General features: G+C 40.9%; 3 protein-coding genes across 4 annotated transcripts in view; 2 read left to right on the forward strand and 1 right to left on the reverse strand.

Annotated features, from left to right (window-relative positions):
- Positions 1-559, forward strand: part of LOC122084306 (probable amino-acid acetyltransferase NAGS1, chloroplastic) — a 15306-nt gene extending 14747 nt beyond the window's left edge. For both annotated transcript variants that reach the window (XM_042652441.1, XM_042652440.1), the window contains exon 9: positions 118-559. In XM_042652441.1, the coding sequence (XP_042508375.1) occupies positions 118-268 (151 nt within the window). In that variant the 3' untranslated portion in view covers positions 269-559. The remainder of the gene's footprint in view (positions 1-117) is intronic.
- Positions 560-3910: 3351 nt separating this feature from the next.
- Positions 3911-5143, forward strand: LOC122084915. Its single transcript, XM_042653336.1, has one exon. It carries the CDS (start codon positions 3911-3913, stop codon positions 5141-5143), a length of 1233 nt encoding a protein of 410 aa, XP_042509270.1.
- A 120-nt stretch (positions 5144-5263) lies between these two features.
- Positions 5264-10926, reverse strand: LOC122083066 (NADH dehydrogenase [ubiquinone] iron-sulfur protein 4, mitochondrial-like). Its single transcript, XM_042650737.1, has 5 exons — positions 10600-10926; positions 9414-9502; positions 8276-8405; positions 7628-7657; positions 5264-5493 (listed from the first exon to the last, which is right to left on the reverse strand). Exons 1-5 carry the CDS (start codon positions 10756-10758, stop codon positions 5434-5436), a joined length of 468 nt encoding a protein of 155 aa, XP_042506671.1. The 5' UTR covers positions 10759-10926; the 3' UTR covers positions 5264-5433.
- Between the last annotated feature and the right edge of the window lie 814 nt (positions 10927-11740).

An 11740-nucleotide genomic window follows, 5' to 3' on the forward strand; every position in this document is an offset into this window, starting at 1 on the left:
GGGGGGGGGGGGAGTGGGGGTTGGTCTGCTGTTAAATAAATGAAACAATTCCTGTGAAGCCACTTATAGTTCATTGCTCGTTTATGTCTGTTAAACTTACTGGTAAATGTTTTACAGGTTTGTGAGGCGTGGCTTCTTAGAGTGTTCCATTGAGTCTATTCCTGAAGCAAGGAGGAAAAGGATAAATCTCTCCCGTAGATCGAAATATTATATGAAGGTGCTGCAGCCAGACATGAGTGGCATTACAGTTCGTAGGGAGTTGAATTAAGATGGCCAAATCATGAGAGCATGAGAGCGTGCTACTATTCCTTGGTGGTATGTAGCTCATTTAGATCTGCTGACTAGTGTAGGATCTATTGTAGCAGGGGTCTCAACAATTGTAGATGGTAATATCGTAGGTAGGTTTCTGAGTGCTCTACCACCAACCCCCTCCCCCCAAAAGGTGTGGCAGGGAACAGGGTTGTGATCAGAAGAGCCCCACCATTTTTTTGTTTGGTTAAGAACGTAATGATAATGATAAAAATAGAAGAAAAAAAAAAGGAAGGAATTTTATTGGCAAGATATTGCTTCAAGGTAAGTGTAATTGTTCAAAGTCTGTCTCAATGCCCCTCTTAATCGTCTTCTGCATGAGCCCACTTCATCTAAATATAAGGAAATGTATGTATCCCTACTTTCACAGTTTAACTCTCTTCATTTATATTATGTGGCCTGCTAATTTTTTAATGGAAACTGAATCGAAATTCTGGAGGTTATGACCGCCGGATTTAATCAAGAGTTTAAGTTGGAAGGCCGTGGATTTACTTACAGCATTTCCTTCTGTCCCTTGCTCCTTCCCCTTGTGCCATCTTCCATTAATCAGAAATCAGTGGAGTACGGAATAGGTGTGATGCTCATTTCCAGTGGACTCTCAGAATGGATCCTTACATCCTCGCGCTAGAAAGTAAATTTTATTTGATTTTTGCTTTAATTTTTACATCACTTCACCTCTACGGTCTAACTAAAGCCAACCCCTCCTCCCTCGTTAGAAACTCAAACATTTGAGCAAAGGCAAAGCATAGGTGTTAAGTATGAGATTCACCTAATTTCCCAACCCTTCCATTTGTAACCCAGTTATTTTGAAAAAGAGACTCATGGATCTGGAATAGTTTTCGTCCATTCTTCCGAACGCTTAAGTGCATGGTAACTGTCAGGGTGCGAGTCAATTTGTTTTCTTTTGGTACTATCCTTGGATCCCGGCTTTCCTGATAATTCAATTCAATTTGTTTTCTTTTGGTACAATTCTTGGATCCCGACTTTTCTTGATAATTCAATTCCTCAGTCTTCATCGATTCCTTGCAGAAATTTTACTGTTAATAAGATGGTGAATGAGAGTTGCTGGAATGAGTAGCCTTAACTAACCTCATTCCCACTGCCATTGTGCATGAAGTTTTAAAAATCCCAATAACCTTTGAAAATGATGCTTGGCGATGCACCATTTAAAAAAATGGTTGTTTTTCCACTAGATGTGCAGCTAAATTCATTAATGGAGATCATATTGCTCAACAGATAAGTAATTCAACAACTAATTTTACTTTCCTTCCCCCGAATTGGTGGACGTTTTTCTATAAATTACATATCCATTCAAAATTCAAAATATTCTTTTGACGTATATTGCTCAATGGTATCCAGTAAGAGAAGTGATAGGTAAGTGATTGAACATTGATACTCACGTGCCTTTATGGCCAGGAATCTGAATCTATTTTTCATCTTTTGTTTCTATGTGAGTTTGCTGACAGGATTTGGGCTGGTGGTCCACTCGGACTTAGACGCAAAAACATTCAAGCACCATCTCTCATTCATTTAGTTAATTATTTTTTTGCACATATGGGTTTGTCAAAATCTGATCGTGTTTGGTTTTTTTAGCATAATGACTATAACGGTTTACTTTTTATGGTGGCACAGAAATAATGTTACTAGACAAAAAACTGAGCCAAACCCTGTGACAAAAAACTGATTGGAATTTGTTTCATAGCACTAACTCAATCGATGTTGTCTCCTCCATTACAGATGATCCAGAAGTCATTCTAGGATGATATTTACCTCCTCTTTTTTGCCAAATCAAATGTTAGTTTATATTAGTATTACTAACCTTTTGGACATAGAATCATGCTGGATATGTGAAATTCTATCTCAAGACAAATTTCAAGCTATCAGAATGAGAATTACAACATCTAAATCAATGGTGGAAATTGAAACTTTGGGCGTTTTGCATTGATGAGGCAAAATATGTCCCCTTACCCAGCACGGCTGAAACGTATTTGCAAACCTAAACAAGACTGACCCACTACCTCGGCCTTCCATCAGGTCGTACTGCCACCTCGGCCCTCCATCAGGCCGTGCTTCCACCTCTGCCCTCAATCAGGCCGTGCTGCCCATCGGCCCTTCATCACTCCGTGCCATCGCATCGGCCCTCCATCACTCCGTGCTGCCACCTCAGCCCTCCATCAGGCCGTGCTGCCACATCGGCCCTCCATCAGGCCGTGCTGCCACCTCGGCCCTCCATCAGACTGTGCTGCCACCTCAGCCCTCCATCAGGCCTTGCTACCAGTCACCTTGGCTCGGCACAGTCAAGTAATGCACCCGAAAACGTGCACACATCCACTCCTACATTCAAGGGACGTGATTCCTGATCATGGGGGCAGGACTCTATCCACTGCACGTCATCAGAGGCGTCCACCCCTCTCACGACTTGCACCTCCGAGATCAATGGAGAATATTCTCAGAATATGCCCTGAAACCCGGAATATTCCCAGAATCACAATGCCACTCCCCTCAAGGACTCTATGCCTAAACTGGACTCTTCACAAACGCCCCTCCTTTTCTCTCCATCAGCAGCCTATAAATACCAAAGTAAGCCTCCATCATAGGGGATCAATCAATCACTTCTTTTACTGAAAAAGCTATCTTGAGCATCTACTGTGGAAAGAGTCAGAGCATCTGTTGTGGAAAGATCTGACTCAGGCATCGGAGAGTCCCCCATTAGGTCAGCCCGACTCTCCCCTCTCATCTCTTCTGTGCAGGCCGACTGGAGCACCAGGAACTGCAGAGAAGGTCATCCGGTCAATTTTTACCGCATCATGCAAGGATTAAGGTTGACAACTACTAAGGATTGGACTATCACTGAAGTCTGAATTTTTACAGAAAACACACTTCAATTTATTCCAAAACCTTTGAGAAGCAGTTGGCCTTTTCTCACCTTTTTGGAGAATTTACTCTAAGTTGGATCTATTAAGTATTTGTATAAAGCCAAAACTTCTTCCACCCCATGATGTATTTATGGAATTTGGGTACTCGTGTTCGATTAAGAAATACTCAACTCCTGCAAGACTCTGCTGTAATATTTGAGTGTTTTATTTTGTAATATATTTCCTTTTATTTCAAAATAATAATAATAATAATAAATTAAAAAAAAAATTGAAAATAAGGCGTGATGGGTTGTAAAGAGAGTTGGAAAGTAAACCAAAATCCAAATGGTCTTAACACAAGCGGGTGGAGTTGGACGAAAAAAAAAAGAGGAACCGACCAAATGTTGGAAGCTAATCTTTGCAGCACTGCCTGGCAACGGTGAGTGCATAGCTGCAATGAAACGGTGTGGTGCATGGGACTTCATGAAAGGGTCCTATCACGTCGCACCATATAACCAGCTTCCCTTCCCACCCAGCACTCCTCGTGTCTTCCCCTCCTAAGTCCTAAGCACTCCAACACGTAACTACGACACCCACAATGCCCAGGTGGCACATTCTCCCCCTCCACATACCAATCCAGTCATCCGTCGTCTACTCTCTCCTTCCTTGGCTTAGTTGTTTTGTAATCCACCTACTCCAGCCTTTCCTTTGGGGCTCTTAGGCCTCTTCCATCTCATAGTCATACCATGGCTCACAGCTTGGTGTGCCATTTACCCAGCGACCAGGATAGCAGTAGCAAAGAAACCATGATTATCAACTCACTCAACCTCAACATTTACTCTTCTCTTTCCAAAACCAATCAGATCATGTCCAGATACAGACCCATCGCCCCCAAGCCTCAACTGTCCATGCATCATCATCCTATATTGGACAGCATGTCCGCTCCTCCTCGGAGAGCCCAGCGCCATCGTCATTTATTCAGAAACAACCTCTCCCCTCACCTGCCGACCAAGCCTTCCACGGGATGCAAAAAGAGGACCAAAGCCAGATTCTCACCTCGTACCCTCAAGAGATTGAGTACATCTCTCCCAGAGTTCTCGTCGTCATCACCTCATGCAGCACCTTCTCCCTCTTCGCCGTCATCATCCCTGGCTGGAAAAGCCGACCTCAGCAGATCGATGCAGCAGGGTTTTCCTCGTGTACTCCCTGGGGTCACAATTTCAAGGGCCGGGTTCGATGGGTCAGTGGAGAAGCCTACCAGTGGATCCACGTCCAGCAATCTGGTCACTCTCCTCCTTCCACATCCTTCCACCGTTGCCCCAGACAGTATATCAGCCAGATCCATACCGGCACCGAACCACTACCACTCGGAGTTTGTCGATGATGAGGAAGTTTTGGACCTCAATTCCCCTCCAAGTGAAATTCCACTAGAGAAGGACCTGCTGCAGAAGCTGCAGGCACCCTTGCTTTGCAGCAAGGTCATAGTACCACAGCCCGTAAGACCCATAGGATCGAGCATAAGCGTTGGATGCATCAGTGAGGATCCCAGCTCAAGCAGCTCAACCTTGCGTGCCATGCGTGGTGCCCCAAAGAGACCCGAGGAGGTGGAGGAAGAGGTGGAGTCCGAGTCACTGCCAGCCGTCATCTCGGATTCTAACAACAGGGTCAGGGTGGCAAACTCAGCCTACAAGAAGATGGTGGGGCAGCCAGAATGCTCTTGGCTTGACGCTACTTACGATGGGCAGCTGAGGGGCTGTACATCCAAGAGGATCAGTGGAAAGGTGATGCTGCACCTCTCAGATACTACGGCCGTGCCACCTGCTTCAAATGGTTTTTCCTGCATGGTTAGGATAGAACGGGGAAGCGACGAGAAGAAATCCACTATCAATGCCCCCTGTGATGTCATTAGACAATCCTGTCTCTCTAAGGACTATCTCTTCACTTGGAGATTCCATACCAGAGAGGCTTATGAGGACTGAATCCTGAGGCCAACTCCAATGCTTGAATCTTGATACATTTTCAGAGGACACACGAACGATAATTATTGTACATATAAATGTATGCACGCAGTTCGTTACAGGAGATGAAAATAGCAGTAGTAAAACAGTAAAACAGTTTATCTTTTATTGAATTCAGCAACTGAAAGCTCATAGGTCTGGAATACATCCATTGCTGCAAATTATAAAATAAAAAAGGGAAGGATGCAACCACCAAGAAGTTCTTCAAAAGCACCACAACATAAGGAGGTTTCGGATAAAAATAAAAGGGATTAATCTTCCTCAGTCTTGGGTGGGCCCTTCCACTTGAAGTTTTCTGCGTAAGATTTTGCCTGCAAAGCAGAATGACCATTCCACTTATCAACTGCTACAATTGATATCATCATTCATATATTCAAAGTAGCCATCTGACCACTGTCAGATAGGAGCTCCTCTGCTTGCCATTAAACCGGACAGGGAGCATTTTCCATTATCTCAGTCACAACTTCGGTCATGATTCAAGAATCAATACCAATATGAATCCAAGCCACTAGGTTCTGTCACTATAAAGCGGCATTTTTCATAATAATTTTTCGAAACTCTAGAATCACATTTTAACCAAAGTGATCCATACTAGCATGAACCACTCCAGACTAATTGACAAATATATCATGGATAATAGTTCTTACCGAGTCAATGAAGGTCATACCGGAGACTCACATTCTAAGGAAATTATAGTAAGAGGTTCCTCGGATTTTTTTTTTTTTTTTTTTTTTTTTGAGAAGGCCAGTTGGTGGTGTTGCTTGAGGTAAGAAGGTATATTTGTTCCATATTATTTATCATCAATTATCGTCTGTGTGCTTTTTGCACGAGACATAGGAACACCCTTCAATCTACGAGAGAAAATTCATAGCTCTCATAACTAACCCAGCAATGAATGGGAGAAAATTTGTGTCGAAGTTCAAATTAAGAGGGGCTAAAGTCACAGCTAACGAATGCAAAGGATTTGTGTGAGGTTTCAACTCTGTAGAGAACCTAGAAAACCTCCTCCTGAGAGGCAGACATTGGTATTGGACCGAGTCAATCAAGATTTCCATAAAAATGTCTAACGAAATCAAGTAATAGCTATGCCATGGCTATTCGTGAGGTTCCTGTGCCTTATTTTGAGAACACTGAAAGAAGACTAGTGATCCAACAGATGGCCTGGATGAGTCTCCTAAGTAACTTGTAAAAGGGCCAAACACATAGTAACAGATTAAACCATAAACAAGGAGCAGAACAAAACACTAGAAGTAACATAGCTACTAGAATGACGTAAACATCACTACTGTGAACAGTTTTATATGTCTTTCAGAGTGAACTTTTCTACTGAAATTTACTCACATCGTATTTGTCAGAAAATAAAATCCGGGTGCCTAAAGCTAAGCTAAGGATAAAACCCTGGAACAACTAAAATGGCAGCCATAATAATTCTAATTTGTCAAACAGAAACAGGAGCCAAATGCAAAAGAGTAGGAAGTTGGGTGTACGGCCAACATCCATGACAAATGGCTCTTCAGGGTCTCTTTTCAGGAGCATTATAAAATATGGCTTTTGCATCTCTACTTGGGTTCAGAAAAAGGTCTCAAGGTCTTACTATGTTAGTGTCGGGAAGAGAGTATTAACGGTGATGCGGAGCTAAAATATATAGTGGCAGTAGAAGGATAGAAGGGCAAGTCAGTGGTTAACTTGATAGTTGATAGACAGTGAAGAGTCTGAAGACAGTCTTTTTGCCCTGGTTAGGTGCAAATCTTACAAACTTTATGAGCTACTCGACAGTTGTACACCGCCAAAACCCTAAAAATGTATGTGTGTGTGTGTGTGTGTGTGTGCGTGTGTGTGCGTGTGTGTGTGTGAGAGAGAGAGAGAGAGAGGGAGAGAGACAGACAGAGGGAGAGAGAGAGTGTGTGTGTGTGTGTGAGTGAGAGTGAGAGAGAGAGTAGTAATAGTAGTAGTTTGCAAAAGATAATAGAGCAATAAAAAATCAGCTTCTTTAGACTATGAACTCTTATCATAAAGATAAAAAATAAAAATCTTACAAGTAACATCAATATCTGAGACAGCATATAAATGGAATGACATAATATCTAAAAATCAAATAAACTACGCATGGTATTAAAGATACATGTCAGACTATCCAATATGTACTAGTATCAGACAGGACCAATCTGAACCCATCATATTTGGTGGATCGGCCGATCTGGTACCAATTTCGGGGCTTGGCTTATGGACCAACTGATCCTTTGAATTATTTGATTCACACTGATCTGGGATCAGAATCACTCAGGAATGATCTGGGTACCAAACTCACTCTAGATGCAGGAAAAGTGACCTCAGAAAACTATGATATAGGGCTTATCCTTCAGATCATCTTGTCTCAATATCATAAAATCAAATTGGTAATATATAGTGTTAAAAATAGAGAATTTAAAGAAAAGAATGTCAAACCTTCAAAAGTGGTGTATAACGCTTCTTAACCTGCAAAATCAACACATCATCCCAAGAACACATTAGAAGAAAATTTTCAAGAGGTACTTCATTAAAATCAAGCTAAGCATACAAAAATAAAGGAGAAAAGTAACTTGTTCTTTCAGTGTTATCGAGGTGCATGCCTAAGGCATCGCCTTGGTGTGCCTTTGCAGTTTTCCGCACCTTTGTGCATTGTGCTTGGGTTGTTCCATTCAAGCGAAACAAAGCATTAATACTGTTCATTTAACCATTTTCGCCTCAGGAGCTTGTTCTGCCGGAGCAGAGAAACCTTGCTTAATAATTTTGCATATTAGGCAGACTACATCGCTTAGGATTAATCTTGTACAATGGTTTTGCGCATAAAATGATAAAATTACTCCTTGTTATCCACCATGTTAGTTATATAAATACAGTTTCTTCAAAACCAATTTTAGCATATTAGGACAACCATTTAACCACTATCCATAAACATTACATCTCAACCAAGATTCCTTTGTTTTGCTTCATAACAGTCCTATATCATTGTGGATAAGGTAAGAAGACAACAGGTTTAATATGCTTGAAAAAGATACAAAAATTGTTGAAAAACTAATTCACAGGTGAAATTAAGGAGCTAGAGACACATACCACATACTCCCAACCATGTCTCTCAGCAAAAACCTTTGCAGCTTCTTCACTGTCAAAACTGAGTCCTGCATCACCCACATTGGCATATGGGTCCCCAGTGGATGTCCAACCCATCAATGGATTTTCCCATCTGCAAAGAAAATTTATAATTAAAACAATTATGTAAGTATCAAGACCCAAAAGGTTATATATGTAAATGAGGATAGTGACTGCCCTTCACTGCAGCACATTGCATTCATGAATAAAGCATGCATTTCATCTCAAAGCACAACTACCCCTAAGAGCAATTAGGAAGAATATTACGGCATCTCCAATATCACCCAGAATCTCATATTTTGTACTTCTTTTCTGTAGAATATATAATCCTAGATCTCTATAAGAAATTACAAATCGTGTATTTTCTAACTAAAAGAACTCTAATTGCACATAAATAATATCATTCACCAGTACTTAACTATTCTCTCCTGATCTTGAAAAATAAGTTTTAAATTTTCCTAAAGTAAATGCATTTATGTCAGTAAATGAATATATTTCCTAACTTGGAATTTTATCCTTTCTAAAATTTTCCTCGAAGGATACCAAGGTAAAACACTAAGAAATGAAATATTTTTCCCTAAAATTCCCAAGAATAGGGTTTTGCAACCTGTAATGAGCTAGTGCAGGTGAAATGAACTTGAATCTGACCAACCACCACACCCACTGAAAGGACAAATTTTCTCTACTCAGGAAAAACAAATTAAAGGGCTTGAAGAACACCTGTTGCCATTGCCTAATTGCCAACAGCTGCCCCACACCATTTTCACTGTGCAAGGTGAATTGTTGATCCATAGGGGCAAACTGATGACAAGGTGTACACACAACCTGTTGAGAAGTGTACCTATAGTCCTACAAAAGTCTTTTAAGTTACTGGAACTTTGAAGTGAGGGATTAGTAAGGAATAGATATTCAAATTCAAACTGCCACCAAGTTGAAACCTTAAATTCAAGCATGCATGCATTGCAAATATGTTACCTTGAAATCCAATCCCCAACAAAGAGAATTTGAGTGCAATACAAAAATTTAAATTGTTTGACTAAGGTGCTCATCCTCTACAACTTAATGAAAGTGGAAAGAAGAAAATGTAGGTAGTAGAACATACTTCTGGGTTGACAAGAAATTAATCTTCCACTTTCCAACTTTTCCAGAACCTTGTTGTGTTGCAGTTCGAGCAGGTGAATAAATTAAAACCTGCCATGCATTGAAAGAAACAGTCTTGAGAAAAATCTCAATGGAATCAAAATAAGTGAATATTCTGTGAATGACTCATAAAAAATTATCTAAGTGAATTTCGCATTAACAAACACAGATATAGGCAATTAGATATGGTTTACACTGTGCACATTTGGAGCATAACCAACTTGTGAAAGTTGCATTACAAGCTTTTAGTATCGGAACAATCTGGAAAGGGAAGGCGCAAGCGTAGCTATTTAAGGCTTTGGCCTCAGTCAATCCTCTCTGTAATATATTTATATACTATTTTTCAACTCTAAGATTCACCACTGTTTTCACATTGCCAGACCCAAGTCTTAAAAAAGAAGGGCCGGTTATGGTGGCAGCCGGCATAAAGCCTAAGGTTGAACCCATAACATGAATATTCTGATTCATTTGTTCGAGATTATATGAAATAGAGTTTCCAAACACCCATGGGAAGAATTTAGCCACAATATACTAAGAACAAACTCTAAATCAAACAGGAGGGAGAAAAAATGAACCTTAGAACGTAGGAGCATGTAAAATAGCCATAGTGATTAAAATAAAGTGATTAGTCGGAAGAAACAGAAGAAGCAGACGTTATCAGTGACTAGAGAGGGATACGTAGACCTTCATTCCCGACAAAATCAAATCTATGTGAATTATGTGCACAACAAGAGGAGGTGGATATTCACAACAATCCACTACCGTGAGGGTTTCACCATCTAATTATTCGACCACAGCACAGAAAGAGACGCACAAGCTCCACAGTATTTTCATCAAATTATAACAGATTATGATTTCTAACGATTATGGAACCCGATAGCCATCTGACAGATGTAGCTAGGTGAGTCCCCGTCTTTCTTATTTCTCCTCCCTTCGGCGGAATTGAAAAATCAGATTTTTTTTTTTTTTTTTTTTTTTTGTCAACAGATTTCAATTGAAAGGGAAATTTCCCTTTAACTTATAAACGAGACAGAAATTCCCAACGGATTATCTCTCCCGGCAGATTGCCCCCGGGAAGGAGATGTGCAACTCTAATAATAAAGAGCAGGTATTATTAATCGGCACGAAGAAGAAGAAGAAAAAGGTACCCTTCTCCGAAGATGTTCTTCGGGGATCCCCGAAACCATTCCGATCTCTCCCGGTTTGACCTCAACCAAGGCGTCTGCAGAGTAAAATCTCAAGGAAGAAAGAAAAGAAGGGCGGAAAACACGAGTAGCAGCAATGCCCCGTTGCAGAGTGTTCGCCATCTTATGAAGTAGAGGAAAGACGAACAGAATAATGAATAATCCAATCCCTCCTCCGTTGTTCGTTTTTTTCTCTTTCGATCTGTGAATTGTGATGCTATATACTAACGAGCAAACCACTACTGTTCTACCAAAAAAAAAACACAAGTAACCACTACTGTGCTTCTAACTTGATTCCTTGACCAGAGATCCGATCCCCTTCCCAGATTTATAAACTCGGAATCGTTTAGGGATCGTTCTCCATTGATCCCGATTCTGCGATTCGTATGGTCGTATATAATGGTGTCAACTAGTTGGGATGGGCCGGTCTCGGTTTGGCCTAGTGGGGCTCGGACAAAATTTAGGGCTGCAATGTGAGCTAAGCGGGCTTAGCTAAGGCGGACATGTTATGATTTAAAATCAGGCCGATGGGTCTCAGGCTATAATCGGGCTGCCATATTCGAGCCTTAACTGGGTCTTTGTCGGGCTACAAACATATTTATCTCTAAACGGGCATTAAATGGGCTCTACACAAGCCTTCTTAACTTGTATCAATGGTCGAAGGACTCAAAGCTGACAAGCTAATTCTATTAAAAGTATAGCTCTACCTCAAGTATATCTTGGAAGCCTACCATTAATTCACCACCACAATTACATAAATTTCATTTGTACATTTCAATTTTCTATTGTTGAAGACACTTGGATATTTGCCAAAATGAAAATTTCAAGTAGTATTAAAGGGGTCGAGCTAGGTCGGGCTTAAAGGAATCAGTTTACGCCGGACTCATAAATGTGTCTGGCACCATCGAGCTACGTGGCCACACCGTGTACTACCTATTTAACATGTCGGGCTTGAGCTCAACATGTTTATTAATTAGATTGGTCCAAGTCAAGCCATAAATGTGTTGGGTTTGATTGAGCCTACTAGTGCGGGCTTGAAATTGACACCCCTAGTCGTATATATGTATCAGTTGGATACTCAGCTTATGTGATTCATAATGTTCGA

Source organism: Macadamia integrifolia, chromosome 7, assembly GCF_013358625.1.
Source record: "Macadamia integrifolia cultivar HAES 741 chromosome 7, SCU_Mint_v3, whole genome shotgun sequence".
In the NCBI taxonomy this organism is placed as follows: Eukaryota; Viridiplantae; Streptophyta; class Magnoliopsida; order Proteales; family Proteaceae; genus Macadamia; species Macadamia integrifolia.

What these genes read in the sequence shown, in the direction of transcription:
- LOC122083066 (XM_042650737.1), bottom strand. Translation starts at nt 10,758, where the DNA reads ATGGCGAACACTCTGCAACGGGGCATTGCTGCTACTCGTGTTTTCCGC. An exon ending in AATTTCTTGTCAACCCAGAA is followed by an intron (nt 8,406 to 9,413) that starts GTATGTTCTACT and finishes TTTTCTTTGCAG; the next exon opens with ATGGGAAAATCCATTGATGG. An exon ending in GTTATACACCACTTTTGAAG is followed by an intron (nt 5,494 to 7,627) that starts GTTTGACATTCT and finishes TCTGCTTTGCAG; the next exon opens with GCAAAATCTTACGCAGAAAA.
- LOC122084915 (XM_042653336.1), top strand. Translation starts at nt 3,911, where the DNA reads ATGGCTCACAGCTTGGTGTGCCATTTACCCAGCGACCAGGATAGCAGT.